The following is a 27,570-nucleotide window of genomic DNA, read 5'->3' on the forward strand; positions in this document are numbered from 1 at the left end:
TAACTGGACATAAAATTGTAGAAAATTTCAAAAACGTTGTAAAAACTGGTAGACAAAAGCAGAAATTTGTAATATATATTGCCAACGAACACCAGAAATCAATATCAATATAAATAACAAATTTTTAAAATCCAGAACCTATCAATAACTTACTCAAAGATCCAAGTTTCCTTATCAGTGTCTTGCAATGATCGGCTATCAGACCACCATTTTCACTTGTTTTATATTGCCTTTTAAAGCCAATATCATCATCCTTGTCTTCATATTCGTCTTTGTTAACGGATTCTTCTCCGTATAGGCGTATACAACCTAAATCTTTTGCTTCGGAGGGGCTCGGCATTTGAATGTTCTCTGAACATTGGAAATTAAGAAACGAAGACAAAGCGGAAGAAGAAATTATCATCGGAGGTGATTTCCTCTGCTCTCCACCTCTTGGGGTTTCCACTCCAATGCGTCAATGCTATATTCATGGACAACGTTGACAAAGCCAGCGACCTCCTTTAAATCTCATTATCTCAGAACTTGCCTCTGGTTCATCACCATTCACCAGAATGAGTCGCAGCATACTTTGCCGAAGATCTACAAGCTCGAATCATCAGCTCTGGTCTCAGTATCTACTCTCCTCTCAATATCAAAACCCAAACCTTATCTCGAATCATCAGCTCAAATCACCAATATTGTGGGTCATCGATCGAGCTTGAGGCCACCGGACAGCAACTCTCTAACTTCACTCTCTGGGTCTACCATTTGATTTATACGCATTGCTTCAATGCAACTGGCAAGGTGAAGTCAGGATTCAGGAACTATGGATAGAAATTAGAAATGAAGAAAAAAAATTCAAATAGATCATAGCAGCACCCCACACGGTGTGCCCCACATGCACATCTCAGCGTGCATTAGTAACATCTCCTGTACTTGTCTTTGGGAGATGCTTCCAATACATGATTGGACGTGCTGTGGGGCATCAATGTGAACTCATTTTCAAATCCCAAAGGATTCACCCTTGTGATCCAATGGGTACTCTCGACTCAACTCACCTTGACCCTTTTCCTTTGACCTTAATGGGTAAAATAGGTTGGGGTTAAAATTGCCAGCCCATTGCCAAGTGGATCCACTTGTGTCATGCCATAAGGGATTTGATAATCTGGTGAATGATTAGCTATTTTTATAACAAATTAACCATAAATATATAAAAGATGCAGCCATACAGGCTAGCAAAAACTATTTCCATTCAAAACTAGCAACGATTGTGGACATTAGACCCGTGACTCCTCCATCCATCCACTTTTCAAACAGGATACATGCCCTGTATCTTATGTATTTTGTATTATTGCATCTTTGTGTTCGCCTCCTAAAAAAACATCTGAAGAACTTCAAACTTTGTCTCAAGTAGAATTGCCATCAGGGTATTGAAAGCCCCAGTGATGATAGAGCAAAATGCTAGATGGTCTAAAAGTAGGGCAATCGGCAATTAGACAGCAGTCACCAAATTGAGAAAAAGATCTGTTTGCCTAGAATAAGAATCTGTATAGCAAACATAAGAAAGGCTGCTCTGCAAACATGAAACTTTAGAAGTACAGCTTCTACAATGGAGAGGAAAAGCTAAACTGCACTCCTGTCTTCCCATGGTCATGCTCTAGTTGTCTCAGTATGTAGCAGTAGTTTATCTGAAAACAAAATTAAGTACTGTCAGAATATTTCAGGAGTTTAATAAGAAGAAAAGAATAGTTCAAAACTTTATTCTTTCTTATTTTATTCCTTTTTTGGAAAATCGAAAAGAACACAAATTGTTTAGAATGGTTCAAGATATTGCGGGTCAGGTCCATCACAATAAGGGCCCAACCGCCGGAATCCATACTTCAAAAGCAGCAAGGTACTTTGGAGTGCATGAAGATGGCATGTTCATATCATCAGCTTTACTAAATTGAATAGAAAGATCTGAAGGCAAATACATACCTCCATGCGGAACAACTTGGTGGGGACAATAATGCCAACTCCTGCAGAGCTTCGGAAAGACTCTCCAAACTTACGAAATGAAAAAGTTCGGAACTCATTCTCTGTTAATTTAGTGAGATTTCCGGCACATGCAAATAGGTGTCCATGGATGCCAGCTTCTCTGAACACCCTCAATGGAAGATTGAAAGAAAGGTCTGCAAAGGCCGTAATGGCAAGGTCACCTCCTAGGGCGTCCCTTCTAGGGGAGGTAGCCGAACTCTCACTGTCAGACTTGTCAACAACTGACCTTCTTGGTTCAGTTGGACCAAGTCCCCTACACTTGAATCCCAACAATGTTGTTGGCCCTCCCAAGGTGCATATTGGAGAAGAATGACCACCTAAGAAAAATCTCTCAGGTAGAGGAGAAGGCATGTCAAGGAATCCACTTCCCCATGGAAAAATAACACCCGCAGAGATTCCAAAGTTAAGTGCTGCATTGTAAAAGCCCAATGGGAAAGCATAACGAAGGTCAACCTCCTGTTCAGAATATGCAAAGGAAGCAAGATTATTGAATAATATTTTGTTGAACAAAAAAGAAAAATATATGCCCAAGGGACATGGATCAAGCTCACAGAATAACAAAACAGACTAATTCATTATCAAAGAAAAAAAAAAGCTAATGAATTATGTCAAGTTACCCAAAAAACAGAATTACAAGAAGTAATAATATTATAGAACAAAATATATATTTTTAGTAACAACTTTAGCAGATGTCAACAGCCAGAATAGATCTGATAGAAGAAGCATGGAGAAAATGGGACCAAAGTTATGGAAAGCTCTCGCAACAGCAAGGTTGTCACCTCATGATACATTGGAACCAGGAAAATAATTGAGTTTTTAAGACTTCTAACCAATGCTGGAATTATAAATTATTCAGCATCCACAAAAAAAATACATTCATGCAATTTCTGCAATAATGTTGAAATATTGAAATTAATAGGTTTAAAATGCTTGGATAGGATGTATTACCAAAGTTCAATATGAAATTCGTTGTTATTTAATGAAGAAAATTGTTATTTTTCAATTCCTAGGCCTGTTGGCTTTCATTGCCTAGGCAACACCTAGGCAACCACTAGGTGCTCTGTTATCACCTAAAATTACCAATATGCCTTGACAACCTATGAGTTGTGGGTTCTTTGTTCATCTAAAACACTGTTTAATAGCAATTAGGTAAGAAACAGTCAAACCTAGTTAATGAATTGAAGAGATAAGAGATCTTGCATAAATTGTACTCCATCTTCAATTACAGTCTGCAATTGGTTTCTTGGGAAATCTTGTTCTTCTTTAACTTCATTTCTGAAAGATTGCCCCATGTGGACCTTACTGACTGGATGAATCATAGCTTTGTTAGCACAGATATGCTTGGATGTCTGAACTTTAGGTAATCTCCAGCAATGATCATCAACATGGGGAAAGACTTGGCTACCAGAGCTTTGAGCCAGAAATTAAACCAAGTATGCAAGTCTTTCAGTTGTTGTACCTGTAGTTGGACAAGGATAAGACTTAACAGTTGATCAAGTCATCCCTGTTCTAGCCACTCATTGGAAATGATGATTACAATGAATGCTTCAATATCTCTCAACAGCTGATCAATTCGTCCCTGTTATTACATACTGTCAAATCTATTTTCATAAATTGCACTTATGATAAATCATTTGGAAACAGCCTCTCTGTGTAACTGCAGGGATAAGGCAATTATAGATCTAAACAACTCACGAGCCTTGAATTATGTGCAAGTTCATGACCAAGGCAGACCCCAAAATCATCAAAGAATCTCATGATCAATTCCTCCCAGAGTAGGTGCTTTTTGCTGGGAAGCTATTCGAGAAAAGTGTAATACTTGTGACCTACTTCAAAAGAAAAGGCCTAATTGGTGTTTATCCCCGCACTGGTGCATTTTATGTAAGAAGAATGGTGAGAGCTGTTATCACTTATTAGTTTCTTGCCCCTTTATATCAGAAATCTGGTGTTGGCTTTTTCTCTTTTTGGTTGCAGGTGACCCTCCCCTTCAAGTGTGCAGAGTTTGTTTAACTCTACATGAGGGGTTTAAAAAAGAGAGGTAAAATCTTGTGGAGATGTGTTAGAGCAACTGCATGCTGGACAGTGTGGGAGGAAAGAAATCAAAGAACTTTTCATGAAAAAGAAAAAAACAAGGAAACCATCATTGAATTAATATATGTTAGGGTGGTTCACTAGGTCAAGTCTATGAAGCTCTTTGAAGGTTATTCAGCAGGAGATATCATTAGAAAATGGAAAGAAGTGGCTTGGTCTGCTCCCTTGATTACTTCCCCCAGTCCAGCTTGGACTCCTCCAGCTTTGGGGTTCACCAAATTGAACTTTGATGGCAGCAGTGAAGGAAACCCAGGTCCTTCAGGTATAGGTGGAGTGTTCAGGGATGAAGAAGGTCGAATTATTGCCATGTTTTCAGGACCTATAGGTTGGGGGGATTCACTGAGAGCTGAAATTTTGGCAGTTCTGGAAGGGATTAAAAGAGCCCAGCAGCTGAAAATCAGTAAACTGTTGGTGGACGGCAACTCTAGGCTGGCTGTTAACTCACTGCATAAGGAAGATTTTAGCCTGTGGAAGTTCTCAAATGAAAAAAATAAAAAATAAAAAAATAACCAGCTAACTCAAAACTTGCAAATTCAGGTTCAGTGGGCCAAGAGGAGTGCTAATTAGGGGTGGGAAGAGCAAATCTTTTTTGGCCATTGTTGTAATCTGATCTATAATGTTAGGGAGGGTTAAGAGTTTTTACCCCTCCCTTCCTATTGTATATTTCTATCATCTTTTTTCTCAATAAAAGTTGCTGTTATTGATCAAAAATAAATAAATAAAAAGAAGCTCATGATCAACCTATACGAAGAAATGCTCCTAGGGGATTGCATACACCAGAAATGTATGTGGATGAATTTAGTGATGAAGAGTTTGGTGAGTTTATCCTTAGAGGACAAGGTGGTGATAGACAAACTTGAACTCTAAGGATTACATAATCAAAGATTAATCTACTAATTTCTAATGGTATGGTCAGCTTTATATCGAGGATTTCCTTAACTAGCTAGTTGAAAAGTTTTTCAACTATATGGAGATTGCAGAACACAAAAAGGTGAAGTTTGTAGCTTTACAAACTGAAAGGTGGGATTTGACATGGTAAAATCAGTTATAGATCTTAAGAACTCACCTTGGTAAAGAACCCATTAGATTGTGGCAGATAATGAAGTAATTATTACAAGCTAAAATCTACCCCAAACTATAACCAGAAGCTATTCCAACAGTATCAGAATTGCAGACAAGGAAACTGGCATGCAAAGGAGTTTTATTGTCTATCAGCGCACAAAGAAATATATGCTACAAGATATCAATTTATTGTCCAACTACACTAACTATTTCTATGAAATATTTCCACAAATTCAAAGGTTTTTATTGGACAAGTTTGATATAAGGCTAGTCAGACAGCTACCCTGTAAGGTTTCTAAAAGTGAAATCACAATCTCATCCAAAACTCCAGGTAAAATGACTTACCATTGGAAAAGGGGCAAGTCATTTTACTCCATTATCAACTAAGTTTTGGATAATATTTTGCTTCCTTGTTTTTTTATTAATGAGTAAAAATAAATTTGCTTCCCTTAGTATTTTACTCCCAAAAAAATACTAAAATACTAATAATTTCCAACACTAACCATTTTGCAATACATTTTAACAATCCACTCCACCAAACTCATGTGTATCATTTTTTTCTGTTTCTGCATAGAAATTTCACCATCTCTAATAATTCTGGTAAAAAATGTAAACTCTTATATTTGGGGATTGGTTGGAAATTTGGAATGTCCAACAGCTGTACTGAAGTTCAACTTCAAATAGTGATTAATGAATATCCTTGGCTGCTCCCAAAAAAAAAAAAAAAGAACCATCTCTACTATCATCCTCTCTCTTTTTTAACTTATGCCTTATTTTATCGGGGGTGCTTTTTAATATCTGCTTTTATTTTCTTCTACCATGATCCAGCAAATGTCAAAGTTTTTATTAGATAACCACCCTTGTTGAAACAGTTCATTATTGTTTCTAATATAGAGTTTTCCATGACTTGCAGAAGGGTCCAAGCAATGTCTTAAAACACGGAGGCGTGATGCGAGGCATTCCACTACCTCCCGAACACAAAGAGGCATAAGCCTACTTAAGAGGAGGGAATGAGGAGGAAGGAGGGAGAAGAGGAAGGAGGATTTCATTTTTTCTTTATTTTTAATAAAAATCTTTTATATTAAGAAGAATGAAGATGCATATCACTAGTTAAAAGAGGGGGGATCTTGTTGAAGTGGAAGCAAGCGAGCCGGAGTGGAGCAAGACCCCCCCTCCCCCAAACACACAAAAAAAAGACAAATTGGGCTGCATCGAAAAGGGGGGCTGGGGGGTCTAGGTGGCGAAGCCCCCCAGCCGAAGGGGTCCAAGGGCTTAGTCCCTAACCCACTTTCTTCTCCTTATCTTTTCTTTCCTTCCCTTTCCTTTTCTTTCTTTTTCTTTCCCTTCCCTTTCTTTCCTTTCCTTTTTTTTCTTTTTTCTTTGTTTTTTTCTATCTTTTTACATGGGGTGTGCATAAGGTGCATGAGGCGTACGCCTCTAGCATGCCTCATGAAAAAAGCATATAAGGCGTACACCTCAGAGGTGTCAGCGCCTCTGGCAATACACCTCAGGGTGTTTTGGGGGTGCCTCACCTGGAGGCACGCCTCCAGGCGTATGCTTCCCATGCCTTTTAAAACAATGGGTCCAAGTACCTGGTTAACCATCCTAGCCATCCTAATTGATCATGTTTTCCAAATATTGTGTTGGGAAAGCAGCTTCTCTTGGGCCTTTTTCTTAAAAGTATAAAAAATAAAATAAAAAATTCATCCAAGCCTACAAGTCCAACAATTTACACCCACAAATTGGCTTTCCAGGTGAGCCATAGCCATAGGAAGGAATTCATGTTGCTAATTCAACTAGATGACACATGACAGATTGTGTCATTTGTTTTGTTCAGAAAAGGTAATTTTATCTACACCTATTCCTGGCACTATAATATATATTTCCTGCAATGGAGAAGACATAAATCATCATGGGGGGAGGCCCCCTCTGCTCCCCTCCCCCTGGCCAGAATGATTACCTCTTTAATGGAATTTTATAAATTCTAGCTTTTTCAAGAAGTAAAAGTTTGGTGGCCAATAAAGTGGCAACCAGCATTTTTGTTGTTGCCTTTTCATGATCATGCTAGGGCATTCTCCAGAAACGACATGCTGCACCTTAATCCGAGTGTAGTTTAAATGGGCAAGGATTTGCTAGGATGGTCCCCATAAGTGACCCGCTGTGATGTCCAATAAGCATGGGTTCCCACATAATTCTGGACGAGCGTGGGTAAAGAAGCTAACATTAAGGCTTTGTTTGGTTTGTAGGATGGGGATGAGAAAAATGGAATATTCCAAAAATATTCCCTTTTCTCATATTTGTTTTGAGGGAAAGAGGGGGATGGGATGAGAAAAAGGTGGGATGTGAGATCCCAAAATCGTGGATTCGGGGTCGCACCAAAACAGTGCGACCCCGGTGGGAAAACTTGAGTTTCCATCTCCTTCCTCCCACTCGCATGTCTCGTCCATTTGGCTCCCTTTGAGAAAGCCGTTGATTGATGAACGCGATCCTAATCCTCCGTCGCCTTCCTCGTCCGAAGCCGACGAACTTGAAGGGTTACTACCCGGTACTTACTATGTTTGGACACCAAAACCGGTTCAAGCGTCGCCGGAGAGATGTAAGAAGAGCAACTTTGAAAAGCCCGAGGTTTCGAAGGAAAGGAGAAACTCTACTGATGTCAAGGTAGATGGAAAATCGAAAGCCAAGCGAGTCACCGACGCAGTATCGGCTCATGAAATTCACTACGTGAAAAATAGAGCATTTAAGGAGGGAGATCGGCGGAAATCATATCTTCCATACAGGCCCGGTCTCGTTGGGTTCTTTGCTAATGTGAACGGGTTAAGTAGAACTCTTCACCCGTTCTAAATTCTAATCTCTCTCCCCTCTTTTCATTTTTTTCCGACTGCTTTTTCGGTTGTTTTATTTTTTTTATTTATATTTTTCTGTAAGTAATTAGTGGTGGATAGATGGAAGTTTGATCAGGTATCCAACTGTGTTCTCTTTGATTTCCTTTCCTGGAGTCTGTAAATTTCGGCGACTTAAGTCAGATTTTGCCTCTATCTTTTTCTTTCTTAATTTTCCTCTCGCAATCAAGAACGAATTTTTTTGTTTGTGTGAAAACTTCCTTCGTGATAAGCCAAGAGGAAGAAGGAAAATTGTAAATTCTTAGAAACTACTGAAATTGGAATCCTTTTGTTGTAGTCATCGCCTGACTCGCCTCTGTTCGTCTCGAACGAAGGAGGAAGGTGAACAGTGCCATTTCAGAGGTGGGAGATGAAGGGGGTAGTCGTCACCTGACTCACCTCTGTTTGTCTCGAACGAAGGAGGAAGGTGAACAGTGCCATTTCAGTCCCCTTTTACACTTTCCCATCCCATCCCATCCAAACAATGGAAAGTTAAATTTTTACACTTTCTCATCCCATCCCATCTTTTCCCATCCCACCCAAATCTTCCCACAAACCAAACAGAGCCTAATAAGAAAAACTATGAAGTTAGTACACACTATGAAGAGAAGGGTTAATATGGCATGCCAATAATAAACTAAATGGAAGGTAAAAAAGTTACAAATTATGGCATATGGAAGAGGTGAATAATAGAAATGGTGTAGCGATAATAGTAGATAAGGATCTAAAAAATGAAATTCTAAATGTTAAAAGAATTGGGGTAAAATAATTTTAATTACACTTGTTTTATGTGAGGAAATCATTAACATAATTAGTGCTTATGCACCTCAAGTGGGTTTAGAAGAAAACATTAAAAGGCAATTTCAAAAAAACTTAGAAGGATTAATTCAAGAAATTCAAAATGAAGCGAAGATTTTTATAGGAGACTTAAATGGGCATGTAGGAAAAAGAAGTGTATGATATGATATGGTACATGGAAAATTTGGGTTTAGGAGAGGAATGAATTTGGAGGCATAATATTAGATTTTGCAATAGCTAATGATATGGAAATTTTAAACACCTTTTTTCCAAAAGAATGATGAACACTTAATAACATTTAAAAGTGAACCAAACATAAATCAAATAGATTTTTTTCCTTACTAGGAGAATAAAATGAATGATGTGTAAAGATTGCAAAATCATTCCAAGAGAAAGTTTAACAACGCAACATAAATTAATGGTGGGAGATGTGCACACTAGAAAATGGAAGAGAAATAGGGAAGAAAATAGGTGTCCAAGAATTAGGTGGGAATACTTAAAAGGAGAAAAACTAGATCAATTTAGAAACAAGTTGATAATAGAAGGAAACTAGAATTTAGATGGAAAGATTAATGATATTTGGCTTGAAATGGCAAACAACATAAAGAAAGTAGCAAAATAGGTCTTAGACAAATTTAAAGGAAATGGAAAAGTATTAGAGGTTTGAAATATAAGCATATTAAAACAAGCACATTAAAAAGAATGGAAAAGAGCTAAAAATGCAGAAAATTGGGAAAAAATATAAAACCATAAGAAAGGAAGTCAAAAAGAAAGTGAATGAAGCTAAATGAAGGCCCTAGTGGGAAGTTTTATTGGGGGTTTACAGGAGGAATTCAGGTAGAAGTGAGGGCTCTTCAACCCATCATTGTGGTAGTTGTAGCTAGTTTAGCCCGATTACATGAAGATCCATTGAACAGACAAAGAAGGAATTAACAAACATCTAGGCCCGATACTCAAAAGCTATCTTGGGTTAAGATGCAAAACCGCAAAGAACAGAGCCTCTGCTATAATTGTGATGATTGTAAACAATAGCATCTATTCTTTCTGCACGACAAAAGTGATGATGTGGGGGAGGAATGGGTGAACCAGACCGAGACCATGACTATAGAACCCAGTGAAGAGGCCCCTAAAATTTCCCTTCATGCTCTCATGGGGTCCACATCACCCAAGACCATGCGCATACCTAGTGTGATTTAAGGGAGATCAATGGCAATTTTGTTTGATAGCAACTCGACACTTAACTTTATAACCGACTAGTTGGCCAGATAGATTGGCCTCTAGATTCAACCCATTGAACCATTCCGAGTAGTCGAGTATACGTGGCGAATGGAAGCCACCTATGCTGTGAGGGCCTATGTAAGAGGGCCGAGTTGAAGATTCAACAGAACTGGCTGTGGGTTGACCTCCATCCTTTGGACTTTAGGGTGTTGAGAATTCAATGGTTGAGCCAACTTGGCCTAGTTATTTGCAATTGGAAGAATTTAACCATGGATTTTACTCTAGGGAAACAAACATATCAATTGCAAGGGCATCAACCCGACCCACCCAAATAGGAGAGTATCCAAGCAGTTTTGAAGTGCTTCCACCATCATGATCCCCCTATCCTGCTATATATGGGCCCAGATCTCTCTGGCCCAACTTTACAAGATGAGCCCAATGACCCAATGCCTTGTGACTCAGACCTTCAACGGTTGTTGGCAAACTACAAGGAGGTGTTTACAAAGCCCGTGGGCCTTCCCCCACCCTGGGCCCATGACCACATGATTCCCATCGTACCTAACACCAGTCCCAATAACGTACGCCCATACTTGTAATCCCAATTCCAAAAGGTCAAAATTGAGAAGACAATGGCAAAACTGCTGGACAAGGGACTAATCCAACCCAGCTCCAGCTCTTACTCCACCCCCATGCTCCTTGTGAAAAGATGACTCACGGCAATTCTATGTAGACTATCAGGCTCTGAACCACATCACGGTAAAAGATCATTTTCCCAAACCTGTGATTCATGAGCTTTTTGATGAGCTAAAATCTGTTGTGTTTTTCTCCAAATTGGATTTGCATTCAGGTTATCATCAAATCTAGATCCACCCAAATGATGCCTATAAGGTGGCTTCTGTACTCACAACGGTCATTACAAGTTTCTCATTATGTTGTTTAGGCTCACAAATGCCCCGTCCACATTCCAATCTCTGATGAACGACATATTCCGGCCATTCCAATCTACAGTTGTGATTGGTTTTCCCATTTGAAGCACTTATAATTGACTTTGGAGACTCTCAAGAAGCACTAATTATGCAGGAGCTGAAGAGTCAAAATTGGAATTTTATGAAATTTCATGTGTTTATGTTTAAAATTTCAGAGTCATTGCATAAGTAGGATTAGAGTTATTGAGTCTTCTTTGAATTGAAATAGGATATGACAACTTAGATTGAGTCCTACTAGGATTATTGAGTCTAATAAAACTTATAAGACTATTATGAGTTTGACTCCTATGATTATTATGAGTTTAGAGTCTATAAATATGTATGGACGTTTTACACAAAAGGCAATGAAGTTTATTGAGTTTTCTTCAGCTTATGCTAGCTATGGTGAGTGATTCCCATGCCCTAGAGTGATTTTAGGCACCCAATGAGTGATTCCATGTATTTTCTCTCTTCTTTCTCTCCCTATTTTCTCTCTTATTCCTTCAAGAAGCTATTACAGCCATCAACCATAAAATTCTCATCCAAGAAGATCATTCAACATTCTCTAAGGACTAGAACTGAGCTGGTCCTACATCAACCAATTATATGCCAAACCTTCCAAATTCCTCTTCGGCAAGACTCGGGTGAACTACCTCGTTTATATTGTGCAAAAAGGCTGCATCAAAGCTAACCTGGAAATGATAGCAGCTATGAAAAATTGGCCCAAGCGCACAACTGTTAAGAGCCTGAAGAGTTTCTTGGACTCAGAGGCTATTACAAGCGGTTCATCGGTGAGTATGGGTTGTTAGCCAAGCCTCTGACCCAACTATTGAAGAAGAATTCCTTCTCTTGGAACGAGCAGACCTAGTAGGCCTTTAAGGCCCTCAAAGAAGTTGTCTCAAACCCACAAATGCTTGTCTTACTTGACTTTTCACAGGAATTTGTCATAGAGTGTGATGCCTCTAAGACCGGGCTGGGGGTGGTCCTCATGGAGCATGGTCAACCTGTGGCCTTTTTATGCTAAGCCCTATCCTCTCAGGCCCAGCTCAAGTCCACATATGATAAAGAGTTTATGGTTCTGGTGCTCTCAACCCAAAAGTGGCGCTCTTATTTACTAGGTCGACCCTTAACCATTCAGATGGACCACCAAAGCCTTAAACACTTGTTGCAGCAGCCTGTGCATAGCCCCAAGCAACAACGATGGCTTTACAAGTTGTTGGGATTTGACTTTAAGGTGGAATACAAGCTCAGGCCCTCAAACAGAGCATCCAATGCACTATCTAGAGTTCATGAATTGTCTCTCTTGGCCGAGTCCAGGCCCATCTTCCCACTTCTAGCCCAGCTCAAGGAAGAGGCTCAAACAAATCTGTCATTCTCGTGGTGGTAGACCAGCTAACTAAGTAGAGCCATTTTGTTGCCTTGGCCCACCCATTTACAGCAGCCCAAGTTCCTCATTTTCACTCAAGAAGTCACTCGGTTGCATGGTATCCCCCAGTCCATCTTGACAGACAGAGATCCTACTTTTATGAGTCGTTTCTTGGCAAGAGTACTTCAAGATACAAGGGACATCCCAATTGCACTCTACCAGTTGCCACCCCCAAACCAATGGCCAATTGGAGGTGGTCAACCGATGTTTGGAGACTTACCTTAAATGTTTCACTGGTGAGAAGCCCAAGCAGTGGACCAAGTGGCTCCCATGAGCTGAATCTTGGTACAACTCTACCTTCCATGCCTCCACAGGGATGACCCCATTCAAGGCCTTATATGGGCAGGAGCCTCCTCCCATCCTTCCCTATGAGAAGGGAACAAGTACAGTAGCCAAAGTAGAGGACCAACTCAATCTCAGCAATCAAGTGTTGCATTCCCTTAAAGAGCATTTGAGTAGGGCCCAACAATACATGAAGGCCCACTATGACCAGAAGCACAATTTTTTAGAGTTCGCAGTGATTGGGTTTTCCTTAAACTCCAGCTGTATCGACAACAATCAGTAGCCAAATGGCCATGGCCCAAGTTCAGCCCACAATTTTTCGGCCCATTTCGCATCATTGGAGTAGGGGAAGTTGCCTATCGCCTGGATTTCCACCCTTCCTCTAAACTCCACCACATGTTCTGTATCAACACATTACCAGATTCACAGATGATGGAGTCATTTAGATGGAGCCCCAAAAGGTCCTAGACCTACGATGGCTCAAGAAGGGGAAACATATTAAGGAGATTTTGGTCACCTAGAAGAACATGCCGGTTAAAGATGCCACGTGGGAAGACCTGGAGTCCAGCAAAATTCCCCAACCTCAACCTTGAGGACAAGGTTGAAATTGAGGAGGGGCAAGTTGCTAAGGCCCCAGTCCATGCTAATATTGATAACCCAGGCTCAAGCCATCGTGAAGTCCATGATCCATCTGAGCCAACCCATCACCTTTCCCCACCCCAGAGACCACCTGTCAGATATGTATACAACCTTAAGACACGTAAGGAAAATTAGTTACAATGGAGGTAATGGAACACATGCACAAGTATAAAAGGTAAATAATGATTGGGGTAGGGCATCAACCCTTCAGAAAATATCTCATCTTCTTCTTGTGGAGGCTAGGGCTCCCTCAAATCAGCCCCTGCAGTGAGCAGTAACTCACCACACAACCTTCTATTCATGGGTCAACTTCATCTTAAAACCATTTGTCATATGGCAACCAGAAGCCTTCTTTGGAGGAATCTTTTAAATTGAAATATTGAAACTTTGAGAAGCTCCTACCACTAGGAAGAAGCTCCCGTACAAAAACAGTAATAGAGCTAACATGGACTGTAGAAGTGAACATATAATTCAAAGACTCCATTATTAATGCAGGATGTAACAAGTCAGATCTAGGAATTTTTATTTTTTTATATCTTTTTTGCCCTTCCATGTGGTAGAGGGGGTTTTGTCATAGTACTTCAGTAGCTATTTTCTGATTATAGGATGTGTTCCTAGTTAGATTAGGAGTTTGTTTTCCTAATTGTAGGAGAAGTTGGTTTCCCTTTAGACTAGGAGTTTGTTGTACTAATTGGAATAAGAGTTATGCTAGCAAACCAAAATTATGTTAGTCAGGGACATAGTTATAAAGTAGGATTTGTTTTATTCCTAATCCCAAGTCAAAGCCATAGTCCCTAGCCAACTAGTTTCTCACTAGCTTGTTAGCAGCGTTTTTCAGTTGGTTTTTGAATAGAAAAATAATGGAAAAGGGTTGACCAACCTTCCTGTTTTGGCCTATAAATATCTGTAAGGCCATTTTCTATTTTGACATCAAATAATAAAATGTGAGTATATTCTATTTATAATATGAACTCATTCCAAATTTTTTGGTTGTGTTGATTCCTTCAAGAAGATACTAGTGGATAATTTCTAATAATTTATCTAGTAGATTATTCATAGAGAAGCCTAGGTGTTAATTCCTAGTTTTTTATAGATAACGATAATTTCATAGAGTATATAAAATAGAATATTTAGTTATTTACATAGATGTCAAGAATCCCTGTGATTATGTAGCTCAGGACACCTATACATATCTATACACTGAAGTGTTACTGTTGCAACCCTTTTCCACCTGACCCCCAAATAATTGCCCTCGGTCTCGGTTTACCCCTTGGTTTGGTAAGAGTATCAGCCATCCCATTGGCTGACATTTGTACCCATTTTACACTTATAACTGTTTTCCTTTTCAGCATTTTAATCTCGTTCATGATATTCTTGTACAGCCATGGGTTCAGCTCCTAATTTTGAGTCATTTAGTTGCTTGAATCTCCTATATTTCTATAATTATGTTCCTTAGCCCTTGCAATGCTGCTGATAGTTCTTCTTTTATTGAGCTTCCCTGCCCTATCAGTCCTGAATATATGGTCAGTATGAGTACAATCCCTAAAGGGTCCACCAATACCTAATGGACCTAGACTGCCCCCACTTACATCCATTGAAGTTCAGATTTATCACATTTCTCTCAAGTAGTGCTCAAAGTGAGACTGCAGTTCTATTTATTGAGGAATTTGCCACCCAGTGCCAGCATCTTATGATGTCCTCAATGGAGAAAGAGTCAAAGTGCCTAACTGTTTGACCCATTAAACTACCCTTGCTATGATGCTTTTGGTAATAGCATTTTTGGACCTTGCCTTTCCATAAACAATCTTTGGTTCTTTTCTTCCCAAATAGACCATAGTATTGTTTACTCTCTTTCATCTCCAAAGCAACTTATTTCCCTCTTATCTTTGATGGACAGAAGAAAGTAGATTCAAAGAGGTCCACCACATCCAATGGAGAAGTCAACCTGCACCCATAAAGAGCAAACAACCATTCCCAAATTCCAAAAACAAAAAAGCATGATATCAGCAAGTGATAGGTAGCTTCCCCACTTGCATTACAAAGGATACAGATGTGAGGAGATAAACACCAACTCAGTCTTTTCCTCTGAAGATGCTCAAAAGTATTAATTTTCAAATGAAAAGCCTCTCAACAAAAGACCCTCACCTCAGGTAACACTACTCTATACCAAATCTTTTTCACTGAGAAAGTCTTGGGGGTGGAGAGAGAGAGAGAGAGAGAGAGAGAGAGAGAGGAGGGAGGGAGAATCCAACACAGCAAATAAATAGGAACAAGAGAAAGAGACTGAAGGGGTGGGGATCTAAATCATACCATCAGATTTTTACAGATCAAGAAAGATCCCACCTAAATAATTGAACAAATTTAAAACCAAGGATACCTCTAACTCCCTCAAACCCCTTGCAAAACTAAAATTCTAATCAGTACCAAATGACAATAATGAAGCCAGTTGAGAGATAGTTCTAAATTTGAAAGAGGACAAGGAGTACTTACCATTTAGTTCACATAGTGTAAAATAGTAGAATACCTTCTTGCAGCCCAAGTATGCCATTACTTGAAAAGTTTTGAGCATATCACTTGTTATAAAGATAGGTATGTAACCATTTAGTTCACATAGTGTAAAATAGTAGAATACCTTCTTGCAGCGCAAGTATGCCATTACTTGAAAAGTTTTGGGTTGGTTCTCTAGAATTTTCAATTTTAAGGAAGAAAGATTTTTTCTAGGTGTTGCTTATGTTACTTATAGGTTATATTATATATTCTTTTTAAATGCTAAATTTTTATCATATTTTCAAATTTGCAATTTATTTAATGCCAGTGCTTGCTAACCTAGCTTTGTTTTGGTCCATGATACAAAATGTGCCTGAAGGTAGTGAACCTAGTCCTAGTAAAACAATGACACAATGTTGCACAATATACAACACTCAATGCACACATGCGTTTTAATCGAATCTTCTATCAGTTTCTTATAATATAAGGATAGAATACTTTACTAATTTAATATGTATAAGAGGATACTCAAGACATCTCAATTAAATATAAGATAATTAAGTACATGAAAGATCATTGAGCATGTTGTCATGTGCATAGAGTCTAGCCTTGGTTAATTGAGTATGCCAATCATATATATCAAATCAATTAATTAAGAACGGCGTCTTATGCCTTATTTCATTCAAGTATTCTGCCAAATGCACTGGTTATGCAAATTCAATTAATTGTGTGAAATATTTAATGCTTGATGCCATATCATAAATTCATGATTGCCTAGGTATTTTTTATCAGTAAAGTGACACCTAGATTCCCGGGCTGTCACCTAGGTTCACCTAGCAGCCTTGACGGCCACACTATTGTATATTTGGTCATATAAAATATACAACATAGAAAAAGATTTTTACCTAAGACAAGTTGATTCATTCTAAGCTCCATACCAATTACCAAAACAATTTTAGGTAAACAAGCTGTTCTCAAGTTTGGCCTTACCCTTGGCCAGAAACTTGAACTCGACATAATGCCTTGGTGTGACAAGCTCACAAGCAAGCTGAGCTCGCTATGTCTGCAGATAGACCTACCTAAGGTGCTCCCTCATAAATGCCAGTAATATGCCTTCTTCTTGCTTAAAATCAAATAAGTACAAAAGAAAATGCTTCTTTTCCAGAACATTGCTGCAGTGTCTAAACCAGACCTTGTAGGTAGGTTATAGATGAAATAGTAGACTAGTAGAGAACTTATGGTAACAAGAAGACTAAATTGTAATGAAAAAGAAGTCAGGAAAACAAAAATAGTTGCCTAAGCCTTCAATATATTCTAATCATAATTTCTTAATGAACAATTTATTAAAATGAAATTAAGTTGAAATTCTAGCACGCATGCATGGATGATGGATATCACATCAAACATAGCAACAGATATTGAAGTCTTCAGAAATCATCACCTAATCCTCATCCCAACTATATGGTTTTGGCTACAGGATTCCAGTTTCACCATTTTGTTCTCTTCAGTGTCATATCCATCGTTAAATTATGGACACTTAAATCATTCCTTATTACTTCCACCAAATCCCTTTTTTGTCTGCCTTAGCTCTTCTAACCCCCATTAATGAAGTTTTTTTCAGAAATGTGGTGAAGAAATTGTTTTAAACTGATATGATGCTAAAATTCAGTAGAAAAACTAGGATGGATTAAGAAGATTTTACTTATAACCACTAATAGCAGCATAGTTCTATCATATACTATAAAAAGCAAATCACTGAACCACTCTCTAAGAATTAGCTACTTGAGCAATTTAAATGTGTATTTTTAACTAATGTGTTGTGATGAGTAATTGGCGTATGGGCCTGCTGGAGTCATTAAGTGTGTTTTGTTTTATTATCTTTTTTGTTGCTGTTAGTTATGTTATTGGGCCTTGGTTCTTGGGCTCAATACTCCTTTTAAGTTTTTTTATAAGTAAAAAGAATTTTTTATTAAAAGAAGGAACAGAATACAAACATCACAAGGAGTTAAGGTAACACCCAGATTAACTACAGCAAGGCAAGAAGACCATCAACCACAAACAAGGCAAAAATTGATACAAGCTATCCAGATCAAGATAACCTCAGTCATCTCCTTCGAACACTTCTTGCCCATCGCCTTCCTTGTTCCATGCCTCTCCTCCTTCCCCTGCTATGGAGTTCTTCAATCTCTCTTCCCTTTTGCTCCTTTCAAATACTTCAAAGGGCCTTCTAGCAAACTCCTCTCCACCCCAAAAGAATAGAACTAAGCTTTTGCCAACTCTAACACTCCTGTCCACCAAATTCTCAATCCTCACTTTTCCCCCTTTCACCTCCACACTAACTGACTCAAACTCCCCAGAACTCATTTCTAAGTTTCGACCACCCTCCTCCTTATCCTCTGGCCCAGGCCTCATCTCCATACTATCATCAAGAGATTACATCATCTGCACCTTTTCCCCAGCTGAACCTTGAGGCACTACTCCCCACCCCTCTGACACCTTCTTCTTCAAACCTTTGGTTTTTTATCCTTTTTTTTTTCTCATAGACTCTCATACATTTTACAATTACTAATGTTAGAACACCAGTGGGAGAGACTTCAGATTTTACAGCTACTATGGCTCTTCACCATGATTCAGCACTTAGGCTGCATTTGGCATTCCTTATTTTATGGACTTATCTCCTTTTTGCAGTTAAAAACTTGGTGTTCATAGGGGCATTTTAACAGGAAAAAGGAGATAAGTCCTTAAAATAAGGAATGCCAAATGCAGCCTTACCCCTTATCTATTTGCACCAATCATAGATGATTTTTTTTATCAGACCAATCATAGATGAATTGACTAAACATATTCAGGGGGAAGTTCCATGGTGCATGTTGTTTGCAGATGACATTGTTTTAATTGATGAAACTAATGAAGGATCAAATGCAAAATTAAGCTTATGGACAAATGCCTTAGAAACAAAGAGGTTTTAAAATATGTAGGACTAAAATAGAGCATATGACATGTAAATTTAGTAATAATGGGCATCTAAATCAAGATATGCTTAGGATTGGATAACTCAATGTGACCATTTCCAGTACCTTGGTTCAATAATTCATAACAAGGGAGAGATTTAGGAGGATGCACCCAAAGAATTAGAGCAGGATGGGCAAAATGAGGGGTGCATTTGGACTTTTATGCAATAGGCGAATACTTAGATTAAAAGGAAAATTCTATAAAACAGTTGTATGGCCAGCTGTGTTGTATGGAGCGGAGTGTTGGGTAGTCAACAAACAACATGTCCAGAAAATGAATGTGGTAGAAATGCAAATGCTAAGATGGATGAGTGGAAAAACTAGAGAGGATAGGATTAAGAATGAAGTTATGTAGGAACCTAGGAGTAGCTCCAAAAGGTGATAAAATGAGAGAGAGTAGACTAAGATGGTTTGGAAACGTGCATAGAAAACCACCAATTATGCCAGTTAGAAGAAGTAATTTATTACACATTGGTGGGGCTAGAAGATCTTAGGGTAGACCAAAAGGGGGATGGGTAGAAGTAGTAAGAAACGATTTAAGCACTAATAATTTAACAGTGGATATGGATTTAAATAGAACGGATTGGCAAAACAGGATTCATGCAGCCAACCGCATATACTTGGGATAAGGCATGGATGATGATGATGACGACTCTCTTATATTTATTTGTCAAGCAAGCCCCAATTAAACCATCTTTCAACCATGAAAAAACTTTTGAAACATGAAAAATATTGGATTTACTTAAGTGTCTCGCTTTCTTCAACACCTCCAAAGCAACGGCCTCACCTTCCTTGCAACTTTTCTTCTTAGGCCTAAGTCAACTCCAAGCCTTCCAATTGTGACTTCAATTTTTAAGTATTCATCACCTCCTTCGTTTTTTTTTTTATGAGTACTCACCTCCTTCGTATATTCTATCCTCACCTTTTTTGCCCAATACCTCAACAAGGTAGGCAACCTCCAGATTCTTACCTTTGACCCCTTCAATGGTCTCTCCTACTTGCATCCTTTATTTCCTTTCCCTACTCTCCCTCTATCCTTGTGACATCCTCCTCCAACATAATCACCCTCCCCTCCTGTAATGGTCAGGGTACACCTCTACAGCCAAAGAACCAAAATGAATCACCTTAACCACCTATGGGAACAGCTCCGCCCTCTCCCTCTCTAAGCTCCCGTCGCCCTGTAATCCTAGCTCACCCTTGTCTTTTGCAGCAGTCAAGATAACAGATCCCTTCCCGATCACCTTGGGCAGCCTCACCCTTCAGATCTTCAATCTTTTTTTCAAATACTATTGAATATGGTAACCAACCAAAGCCAATTTTCATCCTTTCCCAAACAAAGTGGTGTAAGTACATGTAGAGCATCATCGCAGAACTTGCGATGAGAATCATAATGACAGAAAAGCAACCACCATAGTACATGCGATGAAATCTGTGTCCATTGCCAAAGGAAGAAAAACCACACTGTCAGTGACCGAATTTGCAGGACCTTGTAATCACCTAGACCACATAAGACCTGCGATGATGCTTCCAATGAGCCTATTGATCTCCTTATCAGTAGGGATATCACCCAAAAGAAATAAATGCAAAGATGTGCACTCCGATTACAGAGTTAAACATCACAGTTTGGACAACGATTTATGTGCCATCACATTCACCAAATCCCTCAACTTAACCTGACATGAAGAACAACCACACTATCAAGAAACAAAATCGCAGGACCTCGTAATCACCCAGACCACATAAGACCTGCAATGACGCTTATGATGAGCATGTTGATCTCCTTATAAGCAGGGATATCACCTAGAAGAAATAACTGCAAAGATGTGCACTGTGATGACAGTGATAAACATCACAGCTTGGCCAACGATTTATGTGTCATCGCATTCACCAAATCCCTTAACTTAACCTGGCATCGCAGGATGCCATTAAAATAGTAGCGAAGCCAGCCCACCTGCGATATTGCATATTGACTCTTAGGCGCTTGTAGCCTTGTACACAAGAGCCTCGTCCCACGTGACTACGAGTAAGCTCTCAAAAGGGTTGTAGCTATAAGCGTGCATACGTGAGAACTCTAGAGACAGGGAATCCTAATCCTCAGAGATTCTCATGGGCATGTGGCGAAACCCTGAAGATGCTTACCCGTTATGAATTTAACAAATCATAACTGCCTTTCTGAGACAGGATTTTTTTTTTTTTTTGATAATTGAAGAGGAATTTTATTAAGAAAATATGAGAACTGTAACAAGCATCCCACTGGGAGGCACAAGGTGCGACCTCCCTTAAAAAGTGAAAAATCACATAGCACTATGGATAAAGATTACAAGGTATCCCAATACAAATGGTTCCTTCAAAACCCCTTGTCTGAGACAGGAAAGTTTCCCCCTATCATTTTCATGTCTCCCTTTATAGCCACATCCATTACTCTATAAATAAGAGAGGCCCAAAGCCCTCCACATGAGATCATCTTGAGAGTACAGAGAGAGCCCTAGCTTCCTAGCCTTCTACTTCCCACTACTCTACTACACCTCAGCCATCCTTTGTCTTTCAGGGAGACCCCCTTTGTAGCCTTACCACCCAACTTACACGTGGAATTTACTTTCTCGTCTCCTTCGCTTAAAGAACTTGAGTTTAGAGCACCTTCCCTTGAAAACCTTCAACCTATTAGGTCGGTAACTCCTCTTATCAAACCTAGACTTTAAGTTTAAAATGTGGGCCACATTCCCACACCCATTAACATCATTAACTGACTGCATCCCTTCAGGAGCCACAAATAACCACCCCTTCTCGCTTTCTTGAGCTTCCAAACCTACCACACAATCAGCTCCCATATGGCTCTTCATTAAAACCTATTCGCAACCAAAATTACCTCTTTGTCCCTTAAGCTCTCACCCCCATCAGCCAGATAGGGTTGCCAATAGAGGGCATAATTGTACTTTTATGTACTTTCAATCTTAAACTTTTAAAATCAGTTAGGGTCGGCCAGAGAGAATAATTCTGCCACCTCATTCATTCCATTCTTCTTCTAACGCTTGCAGGTTGGCAAACATGATAGGTATGTGATTTTACATCTTTATAGTCAGAAATCTAGAATACATGCATTAGCCAAATTGTTGTGCATCAGTCTCATCAAAATTATCCCTTTTATGTTTATAAATATAAATATATCATGTTATATTATACAGTATAATGTTCTTATCCACTTTCTAGGCCTAAAAGAAGATAATTGTACAATAATCCAAAAGTCTATAATCTAGGATCCAATATGCAAGTTCAAGCAATAAAAAAACAAAAGCTCACAGTTTGGGCATACTCTGTTTTTGATGAAAAAGGCATATCTAGTAAAAAAATAAAAGATTGCCTATAATAATTCTTTACATGAGGATACCCTTGTCTTTTCACAAGAGTATTCTTCAATATTACACAAGGATGTGCCTCATGTGCTCAAATCACCACCAAATAACAGAAGTTGGAAAATCTTATTATACAATTCTTGCAGTAAGGGAGATACATAAAAAATAAAAGGAAGAGGATGTTAACCTGGCGTAAAAATCGTAAGCTCCGACTATCAGGTGAAAGGCCACCAATCTGAGACGTGGAAACCAAAGCATATCCCTGAGTTGGCCTCAAAGGCGAGTCTCTCCTATCAAGTTTAAATGTGTACTTTAGAGATGAGATCAAACTATGTCCAAGCAGCTTCCTTATTGATTTAGAGGACATTTGCGATGGATCTGTTAAAGTACGCCATGTAAGATTGTAAGCCAGATCATGATGCCTGGTAGAAAGCAAGCCAACAGATAGGCCCAATAAGCGTTCTTTGTAGGAAGAGACCTTCAACCAATCCTGGGAGAGTAGTGAAATGCGAGCTACTACAGGAGTTATTAATCCTTTGAATCTGGGCAAGGACAAACCAGCACTTACTTCTGATGTTTGGTCCCAGCCATATGCCCAGGAACCATCCCAAATATCACCATACCCAAACAAGTTTTTCAATTTGAGTGATCCTTCAAGTGACCAAGACCTAGCCTACAAAAGCATGTTTGCAACTTCAAAAACCATTTGAGGATAACCTGATAACTCAAAAACAAGTACACAATAAAGAGTATCACAAGACAAAGTTCAATGAACTTTCTTGATCAGAATCAGATGTCTCAAATCCCTAATTCTACTCATACAAAATAAATGCATGTTTACATTAATGTGGCTCATGTTTACATCTTAGATGGGTTTATATCCATTCCACAAATTGCACAAATTCAGAAGGAACCAGCACAACACATGTGATCTGCTTTTGCTTTCCTTAACAAGGAAAAAAAATACATATTATCTAAAAGAAAAAGATTTGCAAAAAAAAATGGATCCAACAAGGTCAATGCTCCACTGATTTGGAGATCAAGGGTACAATGCAACCAAAAGGTACAGTTCATTCAGAATTTTGCAAGATTGTTCTCCAGTAATGTCAATTCATATTTATTTATTTTTTATAACAAAAGAAAAGATATTTCAATAAAATGAAAAAATAATCTGATTACATCCCAATAAGGTGTTAAGGCAACACCTTCAAGAAATAGCAATGACTACTCATAGATACAATGAGAAATACAAGTTTGCAACTCAAGTACTTCTAAAATCTCACCCCTAATTCTGTCGTAGCAACTTGTGTGAAGTCCGGAAGGACCAGCACCCAATCAACAATTAAGCTCAATTTATATTTACACAAAGCAAACAATTTCAGCAGGATGTGAAAACCATCCAAAGTCTTGCACTTGATGAATTTCGTGTAGGTTCTGAACCTATGTTACATGGATTTGGAGGTAATGGAATATCAAATTTACAGTAAAAATTCAAGTATCCGACAATCCAAGTGCCATAGTTCTGAACACCTCTCACTATTACGCTAGTTGCAAGCGGATATTTTACCCAATTTTGATTGGACAGCCTTTCACCTTTCTCCTTGGATTCGTTTTATATAGCCACCACCTCTTCTTTCTACAAGATCTTATCCTTAACATGACATAGTTGCCCAATGTCATATTGAATCCCGTGGTAGTTTCCCAGAGTTAATCTGGCGTTTTTTAATTTTCTTAATGGTCTACATAGAGGAATTTGTGTGGCAGCAAGATGAGCTTTTCTTCCTTGTGTTAGATGTAAACTAACTTAAAGAGAAAATAGCATTCCCATCATTCAAGATAAAATTCGTGGGATAAACGACAATTACAACGCCCCAATCAACTTACCAAACACCCAGTAATCTAGTTCGGATTGCTCACTCAACGACTACCACCCATATTTATCGAAAATCAGAAGAATCCCACAATTTAGCCCAAATAAAAATAGAACCCTGAAAACAATGTGGGGGAAGAATACAAGAAGAAATAGCGGTACCTCTGGCTTGGAGAACATTCCGATGCTTCCAGTGAGGGGATTCTCGGCCTCCACGACCTCGACGATGATATTGGCAGTTCCGGGTAGCTCAGGTGGCCCGGAGTCAAGCGTAATGTTAACGGAATCGAATATTTCGAGCCTCTGAAGGCGTGCATTGGCGATGGTAGCGGCTTGCAGGAGCTCTTGCATAGAGGTTGCGTTCTTGAGGACTTCAACTTCAGCTTCGATAAGAGAGTCCTTGGTCTTGGCGTTGCCCTTGATCAAGACGTCATGAACTCGAAGGGTTACTCGTTCCCTTGATAAGCGATGGAGCAGATTGTTCAATTTGTTTCTCTCCGAAAGTAACCTTGATTCATCGCTTACTCGATCTTCCACCACCTCCTCTTCCGCTTCTTCTTCTTCTTCTTCAAACTCTTCATCTTCGTCGTCTTCGCTATTTGGGGCTTCTTCGTCGTCTTCGTTGATTGGGTTGTCTGCGATTGGTTTCGGTTGCTCTTCTACTGCGGTCGCCATGTGCAAGTGAGTGAAGAAACGCGAGGTCGGAACTCGGAAGGTAACCAGGTGAAAGGGCGTCTATGCAAATATTGAATGACGAGTGCGTGTAACCTCTTAGCTCAATTAGAGATTGGCACGTAGGGGATGCAAGTGGCCGGGTTAGGTCGGGTTCCTAACCCAAACCGAGTCGTTGAACCCAGGTTGGGCTTGAATTGGTTTCGATATAAGGGCAACTTTTGGAGTTTAATATCAATGAAATTAATATATTTAAAAAAAATCAAAAATAGGTTAACTTTTTAAAAATAATATCAATAAAGGGCAAAAACACTCTTCATCTTCTTTTTCTTGCCATTTGTTCACCAGAACCGTCGCTGCCTCCACCCACCTTCGCCTCCGGCAACGTTGTCGAAGGTGGCTGGAGGCAAAGGTGGCGGCGGCGGAGCTGGTGGTCATTCCTCTACCCGCCGCTGCCGCTACCTCTGTCTCCACCCATCTTCGGCAACATTGCTAGAGGCGGCATTGGATAGAGGAATGACCACCAACACTATCGCCACCACCTCTGCCTCCGGCTACCTCCAACAATGTTGTCGAAGGCGAAGGTGGGCAGAGGCAGCGGCGGACAACGGTGGCGGGTATTAGCGAGCGGCAGAGGACGACGGCTCTGGTGAACAAATGGCAAGAATAAGAAGATGAACAATGTTTTTGCCCTTTATTGATACTGTTTTTAAAAGGTTAACCTATTTTTTAAATATATTACTTTTATTGATATTAAACCCCAAAAGTTGCCCTTTTATGCTATTACCCCTTTTTTTCTTTGATCCATTTGTGCAGCGTTTTGATCCTCGTAATGAAGTTTCCTATAAATTCACTTGCCTCTTAAGCTTCTTTTTTCTACTAAAATCGGTGTGTACCAGGAATTATTGTTGTGTTGAATCCTCGTTTGCTTGTGAATTAAGGGTGTCAATTGGATTGGATTTGGTCCAAACCGATCCAATACAATGTGAGCCCAATACAAATGGGTTAGGTCCAATCCAATCCAATAAATATTTTGGACCGGTCTAATTTGGTTGAATTCGTTTTAATTTAGATTGATTCAAATCCAAACCTGGTCCATTAACACCTATATTCTTATCTTGTATCAATGGACTATGAATTGGTTCAATCCAACCCAATCCAAAATAAATTCATTACGGATGGACCATTACTGGTCCAATTCAATATGTCTTGTTGGTCCATCCAATCTGTCCAAAATGATTTTGGTTTGGATGGGGTCCAACACAAAACCCGTTCATTGACACTCCTACTTGTAATCATTAGATCCTATATAAAAGCTATTGGGAAACACTAGTAAGTGTGTAATTGTTTTGTATGTGGCAATTTTTGCTATGGTTGTGATGATGTTAAATAATATATTTCTAAAAATTTATATAATTTTTTGTATTCCTATGTCTATAAAAATTAGTCTTGTTCATCACGCTTATTTTTGTTTAACATGATAAATATATCATATTAGGGATGTGTCAAAATGTTTTATACAATTTTTTGTATTTTTTATATTTTTGTGTGTTTTCATCTTTTTAAAATTTTATTATTATTTAATTATGGCATTAAGTGTTGACACATTTTGATCCAAAATGTTGAATTGATGATCCAACACCATATAGGTAAATAATTCCATTTTTTGGATGATTTCAAATTTTATTTTTATCATCAATGAAAAACAAAAAGTATTATTTGTCACATTTATTTATTGTTGGGTTCGTTTTAAATTTGTATTTTATTTTTATTATCAATAAAACACTATTATTCTTTGTCATGTTTGTTTTTTGAATACGGTTAATTAATATAAGATTCAATGAAAAAATGGGAGTGATATAAATACCCTAATTCCCTAAATATTAGACTTGAGGAGAACAAATTGAATGAGGAGTAACATAATAGTTCAGATTACATTTTGTACCCTTGGAATTAGAGAGGGACTAAATCAAAAAAGGGTATTATAGCCTAGTAAAAAAAATGAGTGAATGTTAAAGGGAGTTAATACCTTAAATATAAGACTTACGTATCGTTTGATAACACTTTTCAAACCTCTGAAGTCTAAAAATTGTTGCTTTTCAAAAATTAGTGATGTTTGAATGTGTATATGAATTTGGGTTAGAAATTTGTTTTCAGATATGAAATAATAAGACATGGGCCAAGTGCTGAATGCCTTCAAATGCATTTCAGATATGGACAAAAGTCCATAATACCCTTGAAAATGTTGTTTGTGTTTCTCCTCCTCATCGTTCATCTTCTCCACTTGATGCAGCGGCGAACTAGTGATGACAAGTGACTCCTTTGACAAACTTGCGGCGATGAGTTCTAGCCTTCTCTCTCTCTCTCTCACTCCTTTCTTCTTCTTCTTATTTTCTCGCCACTACAACTCCTCTGGCAAACTAGTGGCGGCTATATATACCTATCTATTTATCTATCTCCCTCCTTCCCTCCTTTCTTCTTCTTCTTCTTCTTCTTCTCTCGTTGTTGCAACTCCTTTGACGAACTAGCAGTGGCGAGTTCTGGCCTTCTCTATATCTCTCTCACTCCTTTATTCTTCTCCTTCCTATTCTCTCACCACTACAACCGAATAATCTAATTTAGGGGTAAAATAGTAAAATTAGTAAATTTCATATGCTGAAGGTTTGATCCAAGACAAACAACCTTTTTTATTCAGAGCCACTAAAAAGTTAAAAAACAACTGTCTCTTTTCAGATTTCAAACACTTTTAATATTTTAAGTTTTTTAAATTTCAAATTTCAGATTTATCAAACGCCACCTTA

At 38.7% G+C, this 27,570-nt stretch overlaps 2 protein-coding genes across 2 annotated transcripts; one reads left to right on the plus strand and one right to left on the minus strand.

Moving 5' to 3' along the window:
• Positions 1-1,162: 1,162 nt before the first annotated feature.
• On the minus strand, positions 1,163-24,844 carry LOC104597307 (Outer membrane OMP85 family protein). The gene is made up of 4 exons (XM_010258773.2): positions 24,260-24,844; positions 22,415-22,900; positions 1,957-2,472; positions 1,163-1,667 (listed from the first exon to the last, which is right to left on the minus strand). Exons 1-4 carry the CDS (start codon positions 24,770-24,772, stop codon positions 1,584-1,586), a joined length of 1,599 nt encoding a protein of 532 aa, XP_010257075.1. The 5' UTR covers positions 24,773-24,844; the 3' UTR covers positions 1,163-1,583.
• On the plus strand, positions 4,201-8,555 carry LOC148801922 (uncharacterized). The gene is made up of 2 exons (XM_088897082.1): positions 4,201-4,507; positions 7,517-8,555. The coding sequence occupies exons 1-2, from the start codon at positions 4,201-4,203 to the stop codon at positions 8,011-8,013; spliced, it is 804 nt and encodes a 267-aa protein (XP_088753208.1). The 3' UTR covers positions 8,014-8,555.
• Positions 24,845-27,570: the final 2,726 nt, after the last annotated feature.

The sequence above is a fragment of the Nelumbo nucifera genome, chromosome 2, assembly GCF_055504915.1.
Source record: "Nelumbo nucifera cultivar China Antique chromosome 2, China Antique-T2T, whole genome shotgun sequence".
Classification (NCBI taxonomy): Eukaryota; Viridiplantae; Streptophyta; class Magnoliopsida; order Proteales; family Nelumbonaceae; genus Nelumbo; species Nelumbo nucifera.

Coding starts and splice junctions, on each gene's coding strand:
- LOC148801922 (XM_088897082.1), top strand. CDS start 4,201: ATGAAGCTCTTTGAAGGTTATTCAGCAGGAGATATCATTAGAAAATGG. Junction 4,508..7,516: donor AGCCCAGCAGCTGAAAATCA/GTAAACTGTTGG, acceptor GTGGGATGTGAG/ATCCCAAAATCGTGGATTCG.
- LOC104597307 (XM_010258773.2), bottom strand. CDS start 24,772: ATGGCGACCGCAGTAGAAGAGCAACCGAAACCAATCGCAGACAACCCA. Junction 2,473..22,414: donor GCTTACGATTTTTACGCCAG/GTTAACATCCTC, acceptor TATTCTGAACAG/GAGGTTGACCTTCGTTATGC. Junction 1,668..1,956: donor CCAAGTTGTTCCGCATGGAG/GTATGTATTTGC, acceptor TTTTGTTTTCAG/ATAAACTACTGCTACATACT.